Raw genomic sequence first — 17,575 nt, 5'->3', positions numbered from 1 at the left:
AAAAACCACATTTCTATCTTTTCTTGGTACTATTCACTACATCTTTATTTGTCATTTTTCATTAAAACTAAGGTTTTTTTTTTTTTTTTTTTTTTTTTTAACTTTTTGTTAGTTTTCCTAAAAAAAAAAAAAGAAGGAAAACTAATGAAAATAACTTGAAAATTTTGAGTTTTTAATGATAAGGACAAAATAAAGGTAAAGTGAATAGTACCAGAATTGATTTTTTAGTGTAAAGATGTGATTTTTCGTTAAAGTGAACAATACTGAAATTTTTTCGTTAAAATTAAAAAAAGAAAAAGAAAAAAGGGTGTGGTCCATCTAATAAAAGTGCTTTATGATTTCGAAGAACTACTGCTCTAACCGACCATCCGTCCACAACAAGGCAACGAAGAAAACAAGGGATTCGGCTAATATAAAATGTGTGTTCGTTGATTTGTTGTTTTGTGGAGGTTAATTTGTTGTCTTCCGAGAGATTAAGGCAAAGAGAATTTTCGAGATGTCAATTTTTAAATGGAATGTTATGCAGTTAAATTTGAAAGTAAAAAAAACTCTAGTTGATATGTTAATCTTACGTAAATTAACATCATAATTTTTTTGTTGTAAATTTTAACATATGAAAAAAGGTGATGTTTGTTAATTTTCTAATTGTTTTGTTGTGTGGGTTTCGTTATTGCACCAATTATAAATCATGAAAATTTGTTTTAATTGATTTCTTTTTAAAAATGGGTACTACAATATTGTTATAACAAACAAAAAATATAGTGGAGAAGAGAAAATATGACATTGCCACATCAACCATCAAACTAACATTTGGTATTTATCTTTTTTTATTTACTAATTTTTTTACTCATTAGAAGGAGAATGAAAGTTCGAAACTATTATAATAATTTAGGACGCTTAATTGGATTAATGGTTCATGTCGATATAGGGTAGTTAGAAGATAGCCCTTGTGGTAAAAATTAGGATTTAAGCCCAAGTTCTTAAGGGTTTAAGCTCAAAAGTGAAAATTTCGTCAATACTCCATTAATTGTTAGCACATGAGACTCACATGCGAAGTTAAAAAGATAAAGTTAGCTCACATGCAAGCCTCACATGCTAACAATTAACGAAGAGTTCTGTTTTAGCCTCATATGTGTAGTTCATGTCCTAATAATTAACAGAGCATTGATTTTTGAATTATTGGCCTAAATCGTAACAAACTTCACTAGAGGGGCTTAAATCCTAATTTTTTTTTTTACTACATGGGGATTATTTTTCGATTACTCTATCGCCACGGGGACTTAATGTAATTAGGCCAGGGAAATTTTGAAACTGGATGCATGGGTAAAAACCCAACACTTTATTCACTAGAATATTTGACCACATGCAACATTTGACATTTATTTTTTGACATCTCTATTGGAGATGTTCTAAGAGAGCCAATTGCTTTTAAAGAGCTAGAAAATCTTTATCAGAACAAACTTACAACGTCATTTGTACCGTTATTTTGACACTTGTGAGCTACATTATAGATAGGGTGGTGCTATCGACACATCATTTTTACCTTTCATACACCCCTTTTAATTTTCAACCATTAGATCGAATAAACTGAAAATGATCAAAGATTCAAAGGACAAGAAACAAAGGGTGTGTGGATACCGGATAGCATAACTACATAAATAACTTGGAAAAGCACGCTGCCCTATTGAATATTTTCTCAAACATTCGTCGATCATCAGTATCGAATATCTCTAGACAATTAGGAGTTCATATTTTATGGTCGAACAGGAAAGCAAGTGTTTAAGTAAAGAATGTTACAGCAAACAATGCATCAAATGTTACATTTTACACAATTATTAAAGAAGAAAAGAAACAAATAAATATACAAAGCATTGAGATCGCTTATTCGTCTCAAGCTCGTCTTCTCAGTTTCACACCACAAATGGAATATAGTGGAACGAACAATCATTGAGAAACCAAAAAAAATTAGAGGAATCAAACAAATTGGAAATTATTGGCAGTACAATTAGTACACCCTGTGCCTGTTATAGCTGCTGTACTTTTTGAAGATGCTCCAACAACGAAGTTGCCTTCCGTTTGGCCCTCGCCGTGCCGCTCCTAACGAGCTCTGTCAAGGGTATCACCGCACCAAGCCTACTTATGCAGGCGAGGCTCTCCTTGTCTCTCTTGCACAAGGCAAGTAAAATGGCAGCTGCGTTCTCTTTGCTACGAGGCAGACCTCTTCGCAAAAGGTCTATCAAAACCGGTATGGTGCCTGCCTTTACAATGGCGACTTTTGCCTCTTGGTGGTTAGCAAGAACTGACATGATAGTCAGTGCTTCATCGACCATGCTCGAATCAGTTAGCATCTTGAGTAAGGCTGTGACTATCCCTGCACGGATAGCCCTGCCTTTGTTGCCCTGATAAATGCACAAATTGAACAACGCTGTTGAAGCATCCTTCTTCCCTCTGGTGCTCCCATTTTGAAGCAACTCTACCAATGCAGGAATTGCCCCGGATGCTCCGATTATTATCTTGTTCTCATCAGCAAGTGACAAACTAAAAAGGGTTGCTGCTGCATTCTCTTTTGTTTCCATGCTTCCGGCTCTGAGGACTTGGACAATGGAAGGAACAGCACCGGCAAGCATTATAAGCCCCTTGTTATTGTCATATATTGAGAGGTTGAGAACGGAAGTTACTGCATTCTCTTGTGTTAGTCCATCTTCTGATGTTAATAGGTTGACCAGAACTGGTATGGCACCCGCTTCCGCAATTAGTATTCTGTTATCAGTGTTTCTTTTGGACAGCGATCGAATCTCAGCTACAGCAGCTCTGCGCTCCGCAATTGATCGACTGGAGAGCTTGCGAACCAAGGCTTGGATCGTCGCTATGTCCCCAGTAATGTCACGGAATGATCCATCACTCTTCTTAATCTTCCCGGTGGGCTGCTCTATATTGTTGTTAATACACCACTGAGCAATCAAACTTCTCAAAACATAGTTCGGAGTTAGTGTCAAATTCAGCAGCTTTTGCTGAGTTTTCGGACATGTTGTGTTCCCACAATCCACCCATCTCTGTATGTAAGATCTCTCATACGTCTACAAACACACATCGCAAACATAGTATCGTATTTTGAGGCATCAAACCATGAAAAGGAAAACCCGGAATTCAGATGAACGAAAAACAAGACAAGACGAATAAAAGATAGCATTTTTAGCATACATACCTGACCTGTGGCCACAATAACAGGATCCCTCATGAGTTCCAAAGATATTGGGCAAATAAAATCGTCAGGAATTGCAGATGAATTGGCATCGGGCTTCTTGATATCGTCATGATCGTCGACATGGATGTCATCAGCAGAGTCAGCAGCACGAAAGGCTTCGATATTACGAATCACCATCTCGTCAGTAGAATCAGCACTAAAGCTTCTGGGAATATTGCCAATCGTCTTTGCATTGTTCTCTACATACACCCATTTTCCAGACTCCACCAGAGACTGGGAGAGGCAATCAGACGACATCGTTCTACCTTTCATGGAAAACCCATATCTTTCTATCGCTCTTCTCAACTGGGCTCTAACCAATTCAACCTAAACTTCGCCAAGAAATTAAAAAAAAAAAAATTCATTTTATTATAAAATTATACTAATTAATGGGTTATTAACTTGATGATAATTAAGTATGGTGAAAAACATGCGCAACGTAGTAGACATTGACAGGCTTAAGTCAGTTACCTGTTCTTCAACTTCCTCGGAGATGTCGAACTGGTCGTACGGTATGTCGCCCAAAGCCTTCTCCAATTTCCACGTCACGCATTGGAACTGGAAGCTTATCTTCTTGCTCGCTTCGTCCTTTCAATTATATAATAAAAAGATCGAAACTTTAATTCAAAAAAATTAAATCAACAAAATTTTGCGAAAAATTATGAACTTAAAGAGAGAGAAAATGTACATTGTGATTGGCGGAGACCGGGGGAGGGGCAAAATTGGAAGTGAAGTTGGCGGCAAGCAAAACAAGGCGCTTGGCGGCCTGGAGGGCGACCACCAGATCAGACACCCAGGATTCCATCGGACCGGAATTCGTGGAAGAAGTCGACGCATCCAACGGTCCAAATTCGCGGCCTTTAAGCACCCTTATCTCTTCGAACAAATGCGTCAGCAGGGCGATCCGCCTGACCAGATCGCTGCAGTCCTTCTTAAACATGCCGGTAACGCCGCCACCGAACTTGCTCGCACCAACGACGTCGTTGAGTAATTGCAGTAGCTCCGATGTACGGTCGACGCCGCCGGCTACTGCTCCGGCCATTGGGTCCTTCTGTTTTCTATCTATCTCTGGGATTGTTGTTTGGCTTTAGGATGGTTCTGCGTCTAAAAGCAGGACATGAAAAAAGTAGGTGGTGGGATCGAAATGGCTGGCGGTCATGGGATTAAGGATCTAATCAGAAAAATTTAGAGAGAGAGAGAGAGAGAGAGAGAAATTGGAATGAATTTAGGAAGGAGAGATATAAGAGAGTGAGTGAAGAAAGCGAGAATCTCGGTGAGGAAAAAGTGTTGAACGGAGGGGGCAAAGAAAACGAGAGGATACAGTTGGCGTTTCCAATTAAATATTGGGCATTTGAGGCTTAATGTTATTATTTTAACAATTCCATAAAACTCTGAACTCGTAATCCAACGATTATATGGTTTCATATTTAGGTTTTTTGTTCGACATGATCTTTGAAGTGAGAATTAAAAGATAGACGTTTCCGGTCGCTAAATACACTACAAAATTGGCCACATTTTAGTGGTTTGAGTTAAGAAGAGAAATGATTTTCGCATCCGTTTTAGGTTCTGAAATCTATTTTTATTTACGGTTATCACATTAAATAAAATAAACAGATCAATGAGCAAGATTAAACAAGAGTGTAAGAAGCTAAAAATGATTATATACAATACATTAATATATAATGAATGGACTCCTCCTCTATTAATAGAGTTAGTGATATATTTAATTTATGGGATAACTTGATATAGATCCAATTTTGTGAGCCATTAGTAGAATTAGTCCACTTCATTGAAATAGGTCCAATAATTGAGATTCCATGTATGTTTATTTATGGTTTGTACCATATTTACCCCTTAGGCTTACGAATTGTAGTAAATACACAAAATTTCTTAATTATGAGATAATTTGTGGTTTAACTAATCCCTTAATTGTAGGATTAGTTATAGCCGTATAATCACCTCAACCCCCAGTCTGTTTCATCCCTCCTTTTTTCCTTCTTCCAAACAATTCCCTTTATCAATCCTCCTCTTTTTTGTCTCTTCTTTTCATTGGTGATATTTTTGTGTTCTTCCCTCCAAATCCGTTCCTTTAATGGAGGTATATTATATCATATTTATATTGTTATGTTCCGCCATGTAGGTTGCCAGCATTTTTCTTCCAATACAATAGGTAGTTTATTTTTGTTTTGCAGGTAGATTATATCTGCTTTGTAGGTATAAAACATTTTCTTCCTATACAATAGGTAGGTAGTTACTAGATTATATCGGTCTTGTTTTCTTCATAAATAGTAGGTAGTTACTAGATAATATTTTAGTTTGAGTATTTAAATATTCAAAATTTAAAAACTGAATAAATGATAAAAAAAATTAAAGAATTTAAATATTTTTATCTGAAAGGGTAAAATTGATATCAAAATAAGTAATTGGATAACTGAACTCGGTCCTAAAAACTATCTAAGTTTTTGGACCTAGATCCAAAAGCCCCATTTATTTATTTTCATTTAGTCGAAGGCGGTTTAGAGCTCAACATGCTAAGACGTGGATGACGGTATATTTGTGAAGTTGAGACCTAATTAAATAAACAAAACACTCCTCACCTTTGTTCTTGCCACCATTTTTCCTTCTTGACACAAATAAAAAAAAGGGGGCCTCCTGTTCGTTGCAAGGCTGTAAAAGTATCTCATTTTTTAATTTTTTTTTTCCGCGTTATCTTATCCTCTGTCATCTGCATTATTGTTTATGGATTTAAACAAGTATGAGATTAAATCCTTAATTCAATCATTAACAAAGCAATGATTTAATCAAGTATGACGTACCTTTTCAACGTGTTTATGGAATTATCCTTTCACCAGAAAAAAAAAAAAAAAAAAAAAAAAAAAGTATGAACACTTCAAATTATAAGAGGTTTGCGCTCGGGCTTTTCTTGTTGTCCGAAGGTTTACTTTTAATTTATTATTATTGTAACACCGTGATTAGAGGCCCCTAATTGCGGATAGCTGATAATAATAATAATAATAATATAATTAATAATAGTAGAAGGTTTGTTGCTAGGGTTGTCAATGCAATAAAACCGTCGATTAGCTCAAGCCCTACCCCTAATCCCCATGGTTATAAAGCAATAAAAACGGCTTGATTCATGCAGTCCAAATATAAAAATTTGACATTAGCTTTCATCACGATGAATTTCTCGTCGATTAATTTCGAAAAATATGTAAAAGTAAAACCTATTAAAATTTATAATTAATTAATATTAGAAAACGTATCATATATAAACCATAGATTAATGCCGTTTATTGTCGGTGTAATATCACTAGGGTTCTAATATTAATTCAGAATTTGTAACGATCGAATTCTTTTGAGCATATATATTTCCATTGATTTTTCATAAAATTTTCGCTTTTTACAGTTCAATGAATTTGTGATCTTGTCTAATGTAAGAAAGTCAAATGCTAAGTTGGCTTCACCTTGACAACATTGAACTGTTGCCGACTGATTTAATTAGCTTAATTTGCTTAAAATATAAAAGAAGTAACCAGAAATTTGCTTAAAATATTCCTTTTGTAAATAATCATCTCCTTTAATTAAATATTAGTATTTCAACAGATCATTCGATTGGAAAGGAAGGGTTTTTCTTTAATCTTTATTTTGTATGGATTCCTTAATTTAACCAACGAATGACGTGCAGCCACATGGACCGCTTCATTAGAAGAAGAACATGCTGCCAAGTGCCAAGCGACATATTGATAGCATTCCTAAATAATCTCATCAAGAACATGAAAGCAAAATAATACTTACTAATGGTAATTGCGGCTCTACTTAATTAAGGTTAAAGGATTGGACATATTAGAAGTCTATATGCATGGGAGGGACTTGTGATTAACCATTCATCCATGCTTTAAGCCAATATTAGAGTTTTGATTTCTTGTATTAACTTATTAATTAAACCATCGAGTATCACGGAGCTTTGTAGATCTGTCGATGTAAATGAAGAGGTACGGGCGGCTCAATTGCTTCATGAATTCATTGATCAACAATGTGTTACAAGTCGTCGCCTTTACAACCTCTAAAATTAATGTATGTATGAAGAAAGTTGAGGTTACACCATAAAATCAATTCGCAATTAAGGGAGTAGCTCTTGCAAGGTTTCTCTTTTTACTAATGTGAAACTCTTTAGCCTTCACGTCATCACACGCCCCCTCAAGTGGAGGACACAAATTGGGTGACATGGATCACGTGGGGCGGATGGGCTTCACACATGAGCTAACATGCTCTAATACCATGAAGAAAGCTAAGGATCCACCATAAAATCAATTGGCAGTTTCCTAACTTATAAGCTCTTACAATGTTTCTCATTTCACCGATGTGAGACTCTTCAACTTTCATATCCTAACTTATTTCGAATTCTTTTAACCACCAAAACAAAAGAGTAAATAAGAAATCCAAAGAGACGATGACACGAAATTCATGGTTAACACACATAAATTCATAGTGTGTGTGTGTGTGTGTCCTTATCTTCATATTTGAATATATATGAGAAACAAAATTTCCTCTATCCACATATAAAGATTTTATATCTGTGTGTGTATTATATATTGTCACTAGCTAATTGCCGATACAGGTATTAATCTAGCTATATATTATTTCGCGAAAAATATATATCTTCTATCAATTTGTTGGGTATAATTATTGTTTTAATCTTCTCATAGGTCCAAGACTGATTCAACAATAATATTTTGAAATGTTTAAAACATCTTCGTGGTCTGTTTTGGTTGTGTCTTGGACGGTCATTGGTTGTATCATTCATATATATCATATCAAATCATATTTCTCAGACCTGACTCGAACTTAGACAAAAAAGGATTTGCTGATTTGTTCTTCGTGGTTATCCACAATTCCACAAATATTATTAAATCCAGAAATCGACCAACAATAATGATCAGGTAGTACTCGTTCGGTCTATATATATGCTAACTGTATTTTACACGACCACGCATCTATGTTTCTGTCTTGAATTGATATGCGTATGTGTGTGGTTACTGTGATATGCTATGCTATATCTGTAACACATGGCACAAATACTTGAAAAAGTACCTGAATAATATATGCGAATGAAAAGAGAGAGAAAAAAGGAATGTGAACATGCATGCAAAAAACATCAATCATACACGCGGTAAGAAATACGACTTACAAGATGGTAAAATGATTTCTTACTCATCTTCTTAATTTTTCTGACTTGTCTGACGAAAAAGAAACTATATTATATTCAATATTATTTGGTTTTGAAGGGAAATATATGAGGAATGCAATCAGTGGGAGTGGCGGATATGAATTTAAAATGCATAATTAATAGTGTTGTGTGACAGTGAGGACAGAGGATTAGCTTGGTCATTTGATGAAGAGATCTTTGAGTTTCTAAGTCAGATACGTATATATTCGCAGATGCATGTATTTGGGCTCAACCTCAAACGAATATCCAATCCATCACTTGCAGCCATTGTTACCAGCCTCTCTAGTGTGCCTGTGTTCAGGCAAGGCAATTACAATGAGCCATTCGTTTTCAACAGATTATTCACACTCAACCTGCTAATGATCAGCAAAATAAAAATCGTAAATTTTACATAGATGTGAGTTATATCAGTTTGTTAAGACAATATACTCGCTCATTTGTTCCTGAGTTTAAATACCATTAGAATAATTTAAAATCTCGACTTCTCCAACTCACACTTAAAATTAATGGTTATCTTACGTAAATATATAATTGCAAAAAGAAATTTAAATGGACCGTGGTATTGTTGACAAGTTTTTTTTTTTTTTTTTTTTTTTTGTCAGAGGGTGGTATTGTTTACAAGTTGGATTCAACCCCTTGTTTTAAAGTTTAATTTTTTTTTAAAACAAATTAAAGTCTTAATTTTTTGTTAGACAACTTATAAGGAACAACTAACATGCACGATACATATACGCGCGCGCACACACACTCAAAGGGACAAACTATTTGCTTTAATCTCCATCACACAACAGTATCCTGAGATCGGAGTTACCACACACTCAACCTAAGGTAAAAACTGCATCTAACAATATCTTGAAGATCGCACCTTATATATCACGGTATAGCAAATGTGCTCATAATTGGTTTGCTTACCTACGTATATAATTGTTTTCTTTATTTGATTAATTTGGTAATTAACATATAGTTGCTTCCTTTTTTAAGGTGTTAGTAATAATTGTTAAGTGATTAACAATTTATAGGAAGTGTATGATGCCTATTTGTACTCTTTTCTCAATATCATATTCAAAACATAAACTCCTCAAACCTCATCCACCTCCCACTACTCTAATAATGGTTTAAAATATGTGTTGGTGTGGCTCTATATATTTATAAAATGAAAACTCTGTGAACGTGATATCCACTTAAGTCATTGGATATAAAAGTTGCTAGATGGAGAGTGGACACACATAATCACATCCCCACAAATAGAATCGTGGATCGTTTATCAAAGAAAATGCTAGGGGAGGGTGATCATATTCAAGGTTCTAAAAAACGTTAGGCGCTAATTGGGTGGTGGACTAGCTCTTAGCGTCTAGGCGGCCTAAGTGGATTTACATAAATTTATATTATATATTATAAAATATGAGTATATGTGTATAATTTTATGACTTTTTTTTTTCTAATTTTATACAAAGAATATTGGGCCTAGTTTGTTTTTTCTTTGAACAAAATAGTGGGCCACAAAATGGACCCAAGTTCAAAGAAAATCCCTTTTTTTCAATTAAACCAACAGCTTTTCCGGTTTCTCCAATGCTAGTCCCAATCAACAATCACTTGTTTAGTGGCTCTAGGCTTGCATTTATTATCAACAGATCTCCTCTTCTTTCTCTCTCTTTAGTCTTTTGTTTTGTCAGACTCTCTCTTTAGTCTTTAAGTTATGCCTTTCTTTTTCTCCCATTTTCAGTTTTTCTTTCGACTCTCTCTCTCTCTCTCTTTTCTCTTCGACAGAACGGACGGATCTTTTCAACAGATCCCCTTCTCTCTCTACAGTAAAACCCAACAGACGGATTATGTGTATTGTTCATCCCTGTATATTCTCAATCTACTTGGGTTCATCGATTGATGTTGGGTGCAAGAGCGCATGTTTGAAGATTTGGGTTGTGGGTTGTGGTTGTGGATCGTGCGGATGCGAGGGGAGATTTGTAGAGAATTGACTACCGCCTAGCACCGCCTATGCCGCCTTGAGTGCTTAGAGACGCCTAGGCAGGCGCCTAAATCCTTCCCACCTTACTTGAACGATTTAGCCCAAATCGGATCGGGACTCCACCGCCTAGGCAGCCGTCTAGGCCGATTTTTAGAACATTGATCATATTTAAAAATCACATAATGTGACGTTGATAGTTGGACACCATCTTTAATTATATATAAACAAGGAATTCAACTATCAATTAAGTGTCACATTATGTGATTTACAAATATAATTCAGATAGATAATCTCTCTAGCATCACCCTCAATAAAGTTACAACGTTAGGCTTGGAATTGAGAAGTTATTTTCTTAGCTAGCGAGCTAGCTACTGCATGTCAAGGCCATCTCCAATTGAGTCGATCAAAGGACTGTAGGCGAAAACATAGCCCGTTTTGACACAAAACCCATCTCCAATGGAGGGCTAGGCAAAAAAAAATGTGGGACCCACCAGGCCAAAATATAGCCAAATGGCCAGAGGGTTGGGCAAGCATAGCTAGCCAGCCAACCTTGAAAGTTGGTACCAACTGTGCTGCTAGCTGACATCATGTAGCCCTTTTTTATTTTTTTTTTATATTTTTATAAGGCGAAATTTTAAAAAAAATTAAAAATTCTAATTTTTTGTTTCCTACAAATACTAAGCCATTTCTACACTATCTCCAATGGAGGCCTGGGCCAAAAAAATATGGGACCCACTAGGCCAAAATATAGCGGAGTAGGATTCTCTCCCCTCCTATTCCCATCCTCTTCCCTCCCCTCCTCTCACATATTGCTTTTTGTCTTATTGTCTCTATAAAAAAATCAATATAAGATGTTGACATGGCTAAACTGTAACCGTTCAAATAGGAGGGGAGGGAAAGGGAGAGAGATTAGGAGGGGAGAGAATCCTCCTCCAAATATAGCCAAATGGCTAGAGGGCTGGGCAAACATAGCCAACTAGCAAGCTATGAAAGTTGGTACCAACTGTGCTACTAGTTGACGTCATGTAGCATTTTTTTTTTAAGACGAAATTAAAAAAAAGATTAAAAATTCTCATTTTTCCTACAAATACCCAAGCCATTTCTACACCATTTTCATCATTCCATACTATCTTATCTCATTTTAATGTCCAAAATTGTTAACATGCAAGTAAAATTAAAATATTTAATAACATGAAACTTAAAACAACATTTAGCGACAAGAGTGGCCCTTAAAATATGTTTAAAAATTTTATTTTAATATGGTAGTTTAATTCAATTAACATTTAAAATTAAAGCACAAACTTAAAATAATAAATTATTAAGAGTGCTAAAAAATAAACCTCTTCTATTAAAGATTATATATAAATGTAGTATGATACAGTTGATTAAAAAAATAATTTATCGCATAACCATAATTAAGCGGAGCCTAAATGTAGCCCTTCACAAACGTAAATACATGACAACGTCAACGTTGAGCTACTTGGCCATCCATGTCAAGATTGGGGGACAATCGGTACTACATATACTGAACAATCTCAATCGTAGACCCCACAATATATTCCCAAAGTCTTTTGATTCTTGAGTATGTTTTGTAATTAATAAAACATTTGAGATTATTCAGTATATATTTGAATATAACGAAAACTTTGTAGTTTAAGTTACTAAGAACTTTTACTTAAGGTTTTTATCAACCAAAAAAAAAAAAAAGAAAAACTAGTTGATGGTTTGATAATAACAGTTTATCCTTTCAGGGGCAGGAAAGATTCACATAGACGTCAGTCTCTCTGATCACAATTGTGTAATTCACTAGTCTTAGGAATGGAATCCAAGATGTGCCTTATTGAATATGGACATGATATTTGTCTCCAACCACTAGGCCACCATTTATGTAAAAAAAAAAAATGACTAATATAATATTTCTTTCTAAAAGAAGTTATGGTTGCAACATAAACTCAATTAGCAATAAAAGTGGTAGTTCAACTCCTTATAATGATATGCAAAGATCCCTTTAACTTTTCTATATGGGATAACATCTCCACATTCTCACACATTCATTCATGGTACTACGAAGGAAGTTGAGTTTCTACTACAAAATTAATTGATAATTGCAACTATTGTAAATACATTCGGATGTGAGACAATACTTCACATACTCACACTTTCAACCTCGATATCAATGCCCAAAAGCTTAAGCTCAACTTTATACTACGAGTTACTTATAAATCATAGTTACTTGTGTTGAGAGTATGAATATTACATTCGGATTACTTATTTAATTCAAAAATCTGTTGAGCGCTTTCAATTTCGTATCTATGAAGTTTCTTGCCCCTTTACAATAATCTAGCGCGCATCCAATGGTACCCAACTAGCCTACCTATGACATTGTTGTCCTTTGAACAAATTAAGGTCATTTACAAAACAAAAATGAGAAGAACAAATTAAGCGGAATGAGAAAATTCAAAATTAAGACCTTGAACACGCACATCACAAAAGAGATATATAACTAACATGGGAAAGATTACCAAATGGGACTGTTAGTTCTTCCATTTGTTCGAACGTACTCCATATTGAATGGCAGATATAGGTCGATATCAGGCATCAACATATATATATATATATATATATATATATGTATGTCAACGATAAATGTACAAAATGCATCATGTGTACTATTTAGTTTTCTGTCTAATAATATATGAGTAATGCTAGGTAGACTAAATTTATAGATTGAATTTATGAACTAAATGATGTACATTTCGAGACCTACTATTGGTCAGTAGCGGGGTGCGCATGCAACTACCTACTGAAAGTGAAAGTCTGAAAGTACTAAAACGCAGGTTAGACGCACGCTATCCAGTTATTTCTCTACTGCCCTGGTCCTGGATCTGTCTCCTTTGAATGTTTGGTATTTTAACTCATTTAAATCCAGCAGCTGAATCTGAACGCATACCAACATCTATTAAATGTATCAAACATATCTCTGTGTGTGTGTGTGATGTATCAATCTTCATATTCTAACTTTTGATTCCCCTCTAACATATTCCAACTCAATTGGATTACTATAACACAACAACGTGTCATTAATAATTGACAATACCGGACTAACTAGTGGCACATTATGTGGTTGAAACCACCACATCAACAGGCATGGTTATTACTGGCTTAAAGTTTTAGTCTCACCTCACTCTTCTTGGAATGCATATTGAAAGAAACTTTACTATTTGTTCAGTTTCTCTAGTATGCGCACCTGGTGAACCTGAAAGTATATATCGAACTCCTTGGCAGTTGGATCCTTACTATTGAATTCTTGACTGCCCATCTAACCCTTTTCATTTGATGCAGTGTCATACACCGGAGCATAATAGAATATTCGCCATGTGTTTAGTTACCAAATTACAATATATATCTAGACCATATCTTAGCTTGGCCCGAGATATATAATAAGTATTCTACTTATGCATAGTTGCTATAAAAGATAGCATTCTAAGTCGAAACTGGCACTTTCTGCAGTTCTTTTTACAGGATCCATCTAAAATTTGGTGGGGTGCAATCACTTTCTTTGGATCCTAGCTAGTTATAAGAGAATAATCAATTAGGAGAATAACCAATAATTATTTATGGGAAGGAAGTACTGATTAAACCCAATTTCAAACAAGATTCAATGAAATAAAGATATATCAAAGCTAGAAATACTGTAATTAAATGGAATATGCGGATGTTCATGTTCACAAATTTACATAGCTAATACATTTATTAATCACTTACCCAACTTTATGATAAATAAATTGGCTAATTTATCTAGCCAGCATCTCCGATCAAGTAAATATGCTTTCTTGTTGATACGTTCAGCTTCAGCCATCATCATCTGTTGCAAAGCCTTGTTATAAACTGATAGATTATCTTCAAGTCCAATGATTCCGAGCAACTGCAAGCCAACATTTTGAGATGCATGCAAGAAAGATTCTTGGAAGTACATTTGTCGCTCTTTTAAGGAACTGCATTGTAATTTTGGATCTCACGCTGACTTTCCAAGATATGCATCTTGCATTTTTTACCCAAATAAGTAGGTTCTACAAAATTAGACTCTTTATATATCTCCAATTGATCAATATAATTATTTTCAATTTCATAAGCCATTTCAGCTAAAATTAATGCTTGTGGAAACCTTCCGATCCACATGGACGAAAATTCGATTATCTGAAGAGAGGAAGGATGGTAGATGAAGCAAATTCTGATGACTTCTTTGACACTTTAGACTCGAAATTTTGCTCCTCCTTGAGGTTATCAGGAACTGGATTAGACAAAGGAGCAGTTATTGTGAGGTCTAGGTTTAAATCAGGCAGCCGGCCACAAGAATCATCCTCTAAGCAACTTGTACCGTCCGATTCATGGTCACAATTATTATTACCACCGGATCTTGCTTGCAGCTGATAATTGGTAGGGTTTTTTAAAGCCGCAGACAATGTTGCAGTACTACTGACAGTTTGTGAATTTTGATGATGAAGACGAGGGAGATTGACGTTGTTCGGTCGATGATTATTTGGATCTATACCCATGTTCATAAGCTTTCTTCTCAAATGAGAGTTCCAGTAGTTTTTCACTTCATTGTCTGTACGTCCTGGCAATCTCCCAGCAATCAATGACCACCTAAAAAAATTTGCTAAATAGTTAAATTAATTAGTTAACACCAACAAATCTGTGAACTCTACTTATTTATGCATGGTGCAATTGCATACACTAATAATTGATTATTCTTATTTGATCATTTGTCATAAGAAATAAAAGACAACGGGGGATAACTAAAATTCACACACTTTTCTTTTATTCTCATGCATACCCAATTTAATTTAGCACTTGGATTTAATAAAGTAAAAAAGAATTAATTGATAGAATTAAACAGAGATGTGTAGAGGAGAAATATTGTGTGTATAAATCAGTTCTCTTGAAAGAATTAGCTAGTAAGGACCGGTTGCCCTTGGATAAAGAAAAAAGATAATTGATAGAAATGAACAGAGATATACAGAGGGAAAAACATGGTGTTTATAAATCAGTTCTTTCAAAAGAATTAGCTAGCAAGTACCGGTTGCCTAGGAGTGCATGAAGCTTGATGATAAGATCTTCTTCATCTTCAGCAAAGTTGCCTCTTTTAAGGTCTGGTCGTAGATAGTTTATCCATCTCAGCCTACAACTTTTACCACAACGAAGTAGGCCTGAACCAAATTGCAAAAAGAAGAAAAATGTAAAAGAGGTGGCAATTAATACTCATTAAATTAATTATCTTTTCAAAGTTCTCTGAAATTAATCAGAAGAAGAAAAGGAACAAATTAGCATTTGTTGGCTTAGTTAAAATAGAAAGAGGAGACAAAAATATTGACGAGGAATTTAAGAAATCAAGGAATTAACTCCTTAATATGTAAATAGTTTACCATTCTGATGAATGTTTTTGCTATGATATTACCAAAAAAGATGTTTATATACATATATATATATATATATAACCTGTTAATCCACAAATATACGTAAATATACAAGTTCATAGTTAATTACCGGCAGCCTGAGGAAGGGTACGCCAACAACCCTCGCCATTTTTACGAATGTATTCAATGAGCTTCAGGTCTTCTTGCTTGGACCAAGCTCCTTTGTTCGTGTCCTGCTTATCGCAGCAGGGTTTCCTCATTCTAAAATCTTATAACTAACCTTAATTAATAACCTAAAAATTGGGGGTTTGTGGTGTGGTGGGGGGGGGGGGGTGTGGGGTGAAGGTGGGAGGAAGAGAGAGAGAGAGAGGGGGGCCAACTGCCAAGAAGCTAGCGCGAATTGGGTAGAGAGTTGAGGAACAAATGGAGGGGGGGGTTTTGGGTGGGGGAAGTGGGGAGGAAGAGGGCGAGAGAGGGGCCAACTGCAAGAAGCTAGCGCGGATTGGGTAGAGAGTTGAGGAACAAATGGAGGGGAGGGTAATGGTTTATACTATCAGGTAGGTAGGTAGCTGTAGCTGCAAATGAATTGGATGGCCGGAAGCAAAAGGGTGGGTTGACTTGGACCGGTGGTTCGCCCATGCGTGATAATCAGTGGCCAATAGATACGACTGCGAGTCTCAACATTTTTGTCAGAGATAGAGAGAAGAGAAGCGGATACACTGTGGTATTACTGTTTGAAAATTATAATGCTTAGTGTATATCAGTATTAAGAGTGCGAATGTCATATTGTAGAACTGAAGGACTTTGTTTAGTAGTGAAATTTCAAATTACTTTATAATATCATAGTCAAGTTGGCCCATAACTATAACGTTACAACAAGGTTCAGCTTTAAGTTCTTATTTTTTTTGTATTGGTAATGGATGTGTTAACGAGATATATTCAAGATGATATCCCTTGGTGTATCTACTTAAATTTTACGGCTTAATTCTCATTGTATTGCATAACTGAAAATATATACAAGATACAATCTTTATTCCATATGGAATCAATAAACAATAAAGGACACAAACATATATCCTTCCTAATAAATGATTCCTAATATTTACAATATATATTTACATACCCTTTTAATTATTACTCACGGCAACATATCTTTTCGCAGAGGATATAGTGCTGATAGATGAAACAGATGAGGGAGTGAATGTGAAGCTTAACCATTGGACATAACTATTGGAATCTAAAGGTCTTCACCTAAGTAGGTGAAAGACAGAGTTTATGAAGTGAAGGTTCACTGGGAAGGGGGATCCAAATAAAATAGGGGTGAAGATTGAAGATCAGGAAGTACGAAAGAGTGAACGCTTTCATTATCTTAGATCTATCTTGCACAAGAAATGAGAATTAGATGGAGATTTGTCAACCATAGAATACATGCTAAATGTATGAAGTAGAAGAGTGTATCGAGTATGTTGTGCGATTGTTGTATGTCACTTAAATTTAATGAAAAATATTATAGGATGACAATAAGGCCAACAATGATTTATGGCACAAAATGTTGGGCAGTCAAAAAGTAACATGTGTAAAAATTGAGTATAAAGAAGATGAGAATGCTTAGTTGGATGTGTGAGCACATGAGAAATGATAGGATTAAGAACAAGGATATCCGAGATAAATAGAAGTAGCCGCAATTGAAGATAAGAAAATCAGTTAAGGTGTTTGAACACGTG

The 17,575-nt window shown here is 35.2% G+C and overlaps 2 protein-coding genes across 2 annotated transcripts; both read right to left on the bottom strand.

The window, feature by feature from the left end:
• Nucleotides 1–1,806: 1,806 nt before the first annotated feature.
• LOC103948484 (U-box domain-containing protein 11) lies at nucleotides 1,807–4,560 on the bottom strand. The gene is made up of 4 exons (XM_009359520.3): nucleotides 3,933–4,560; nucleotides 3,716–3,832; nucleotides 3,206–3,571; nucleotides 1,807–3,077 (listed from the first exon to the last, which is right to left on the bottom strand). The coding sequence occupies exons 1-4, from the start codon at nucleotides 4,284–4,286 to the stop codon at nucleotides 2,025–2,027; spliced, it is 1,890 nt and encodes a 629-aa protein (XP_009357795.1). The 5' UTR covers nucleotides 4,287–4,560; the 3' UTR covers nucleotides 1,807–2,024.
• A 9,549-nt stretch (nucleotides 4,561–14,109) lies between these two features.
• On the bottom strand, nucleotides 14,110–16,365 carry LOC103948474 (transcription factor MYB8). Its single transcript, XM_009359509.3, has 3 exons — nucleotides 15,982–16,365; nucleotides 15,515–15,644; nucleotides 14,110–15,081 (listed from the first exon to the last, which is right to left on the bottom strand). Exons 1-3 carry the CDS (start codon nucleotides 16,109–16,111, stop codon nucleotides 14,628–14,630), a joined length of 714 nt encoding a protein of 237 aa, XP_009357784.1. The 5' UTR covers nucleotides 16,112–16,365; the 3' UTR covers nucleotides 14,110–14,627.
• Between the last annotated feature and the right edge of the window lie 1,210 nt (nucleotides 16,366–17,575).

This window comes from the organism of the source record quoted next, unplaced genomic scaffold, assembly GCF_019419815.1.
Source record: "Pyrus x bretschneideri cultivar Hongxiangsu unplaced genomic scaffold, Pyrus_bretschneideri_v1 Contig22, whole genome shotgun sequence".
Classification (NCBI taxonomy): domain Eukaryota; kingdom Viridiplantae; phylum Streptophyta; class Magnoliopsida; order Rosales; family Rosaceae; genus Pyrus; species Pyrus x bretschneideri.
The sequence above is the reverse complement of the archived record's forward strand: the minus strand, read 5'-3'. Positions and strand labels throughout refer to the sequence as shown.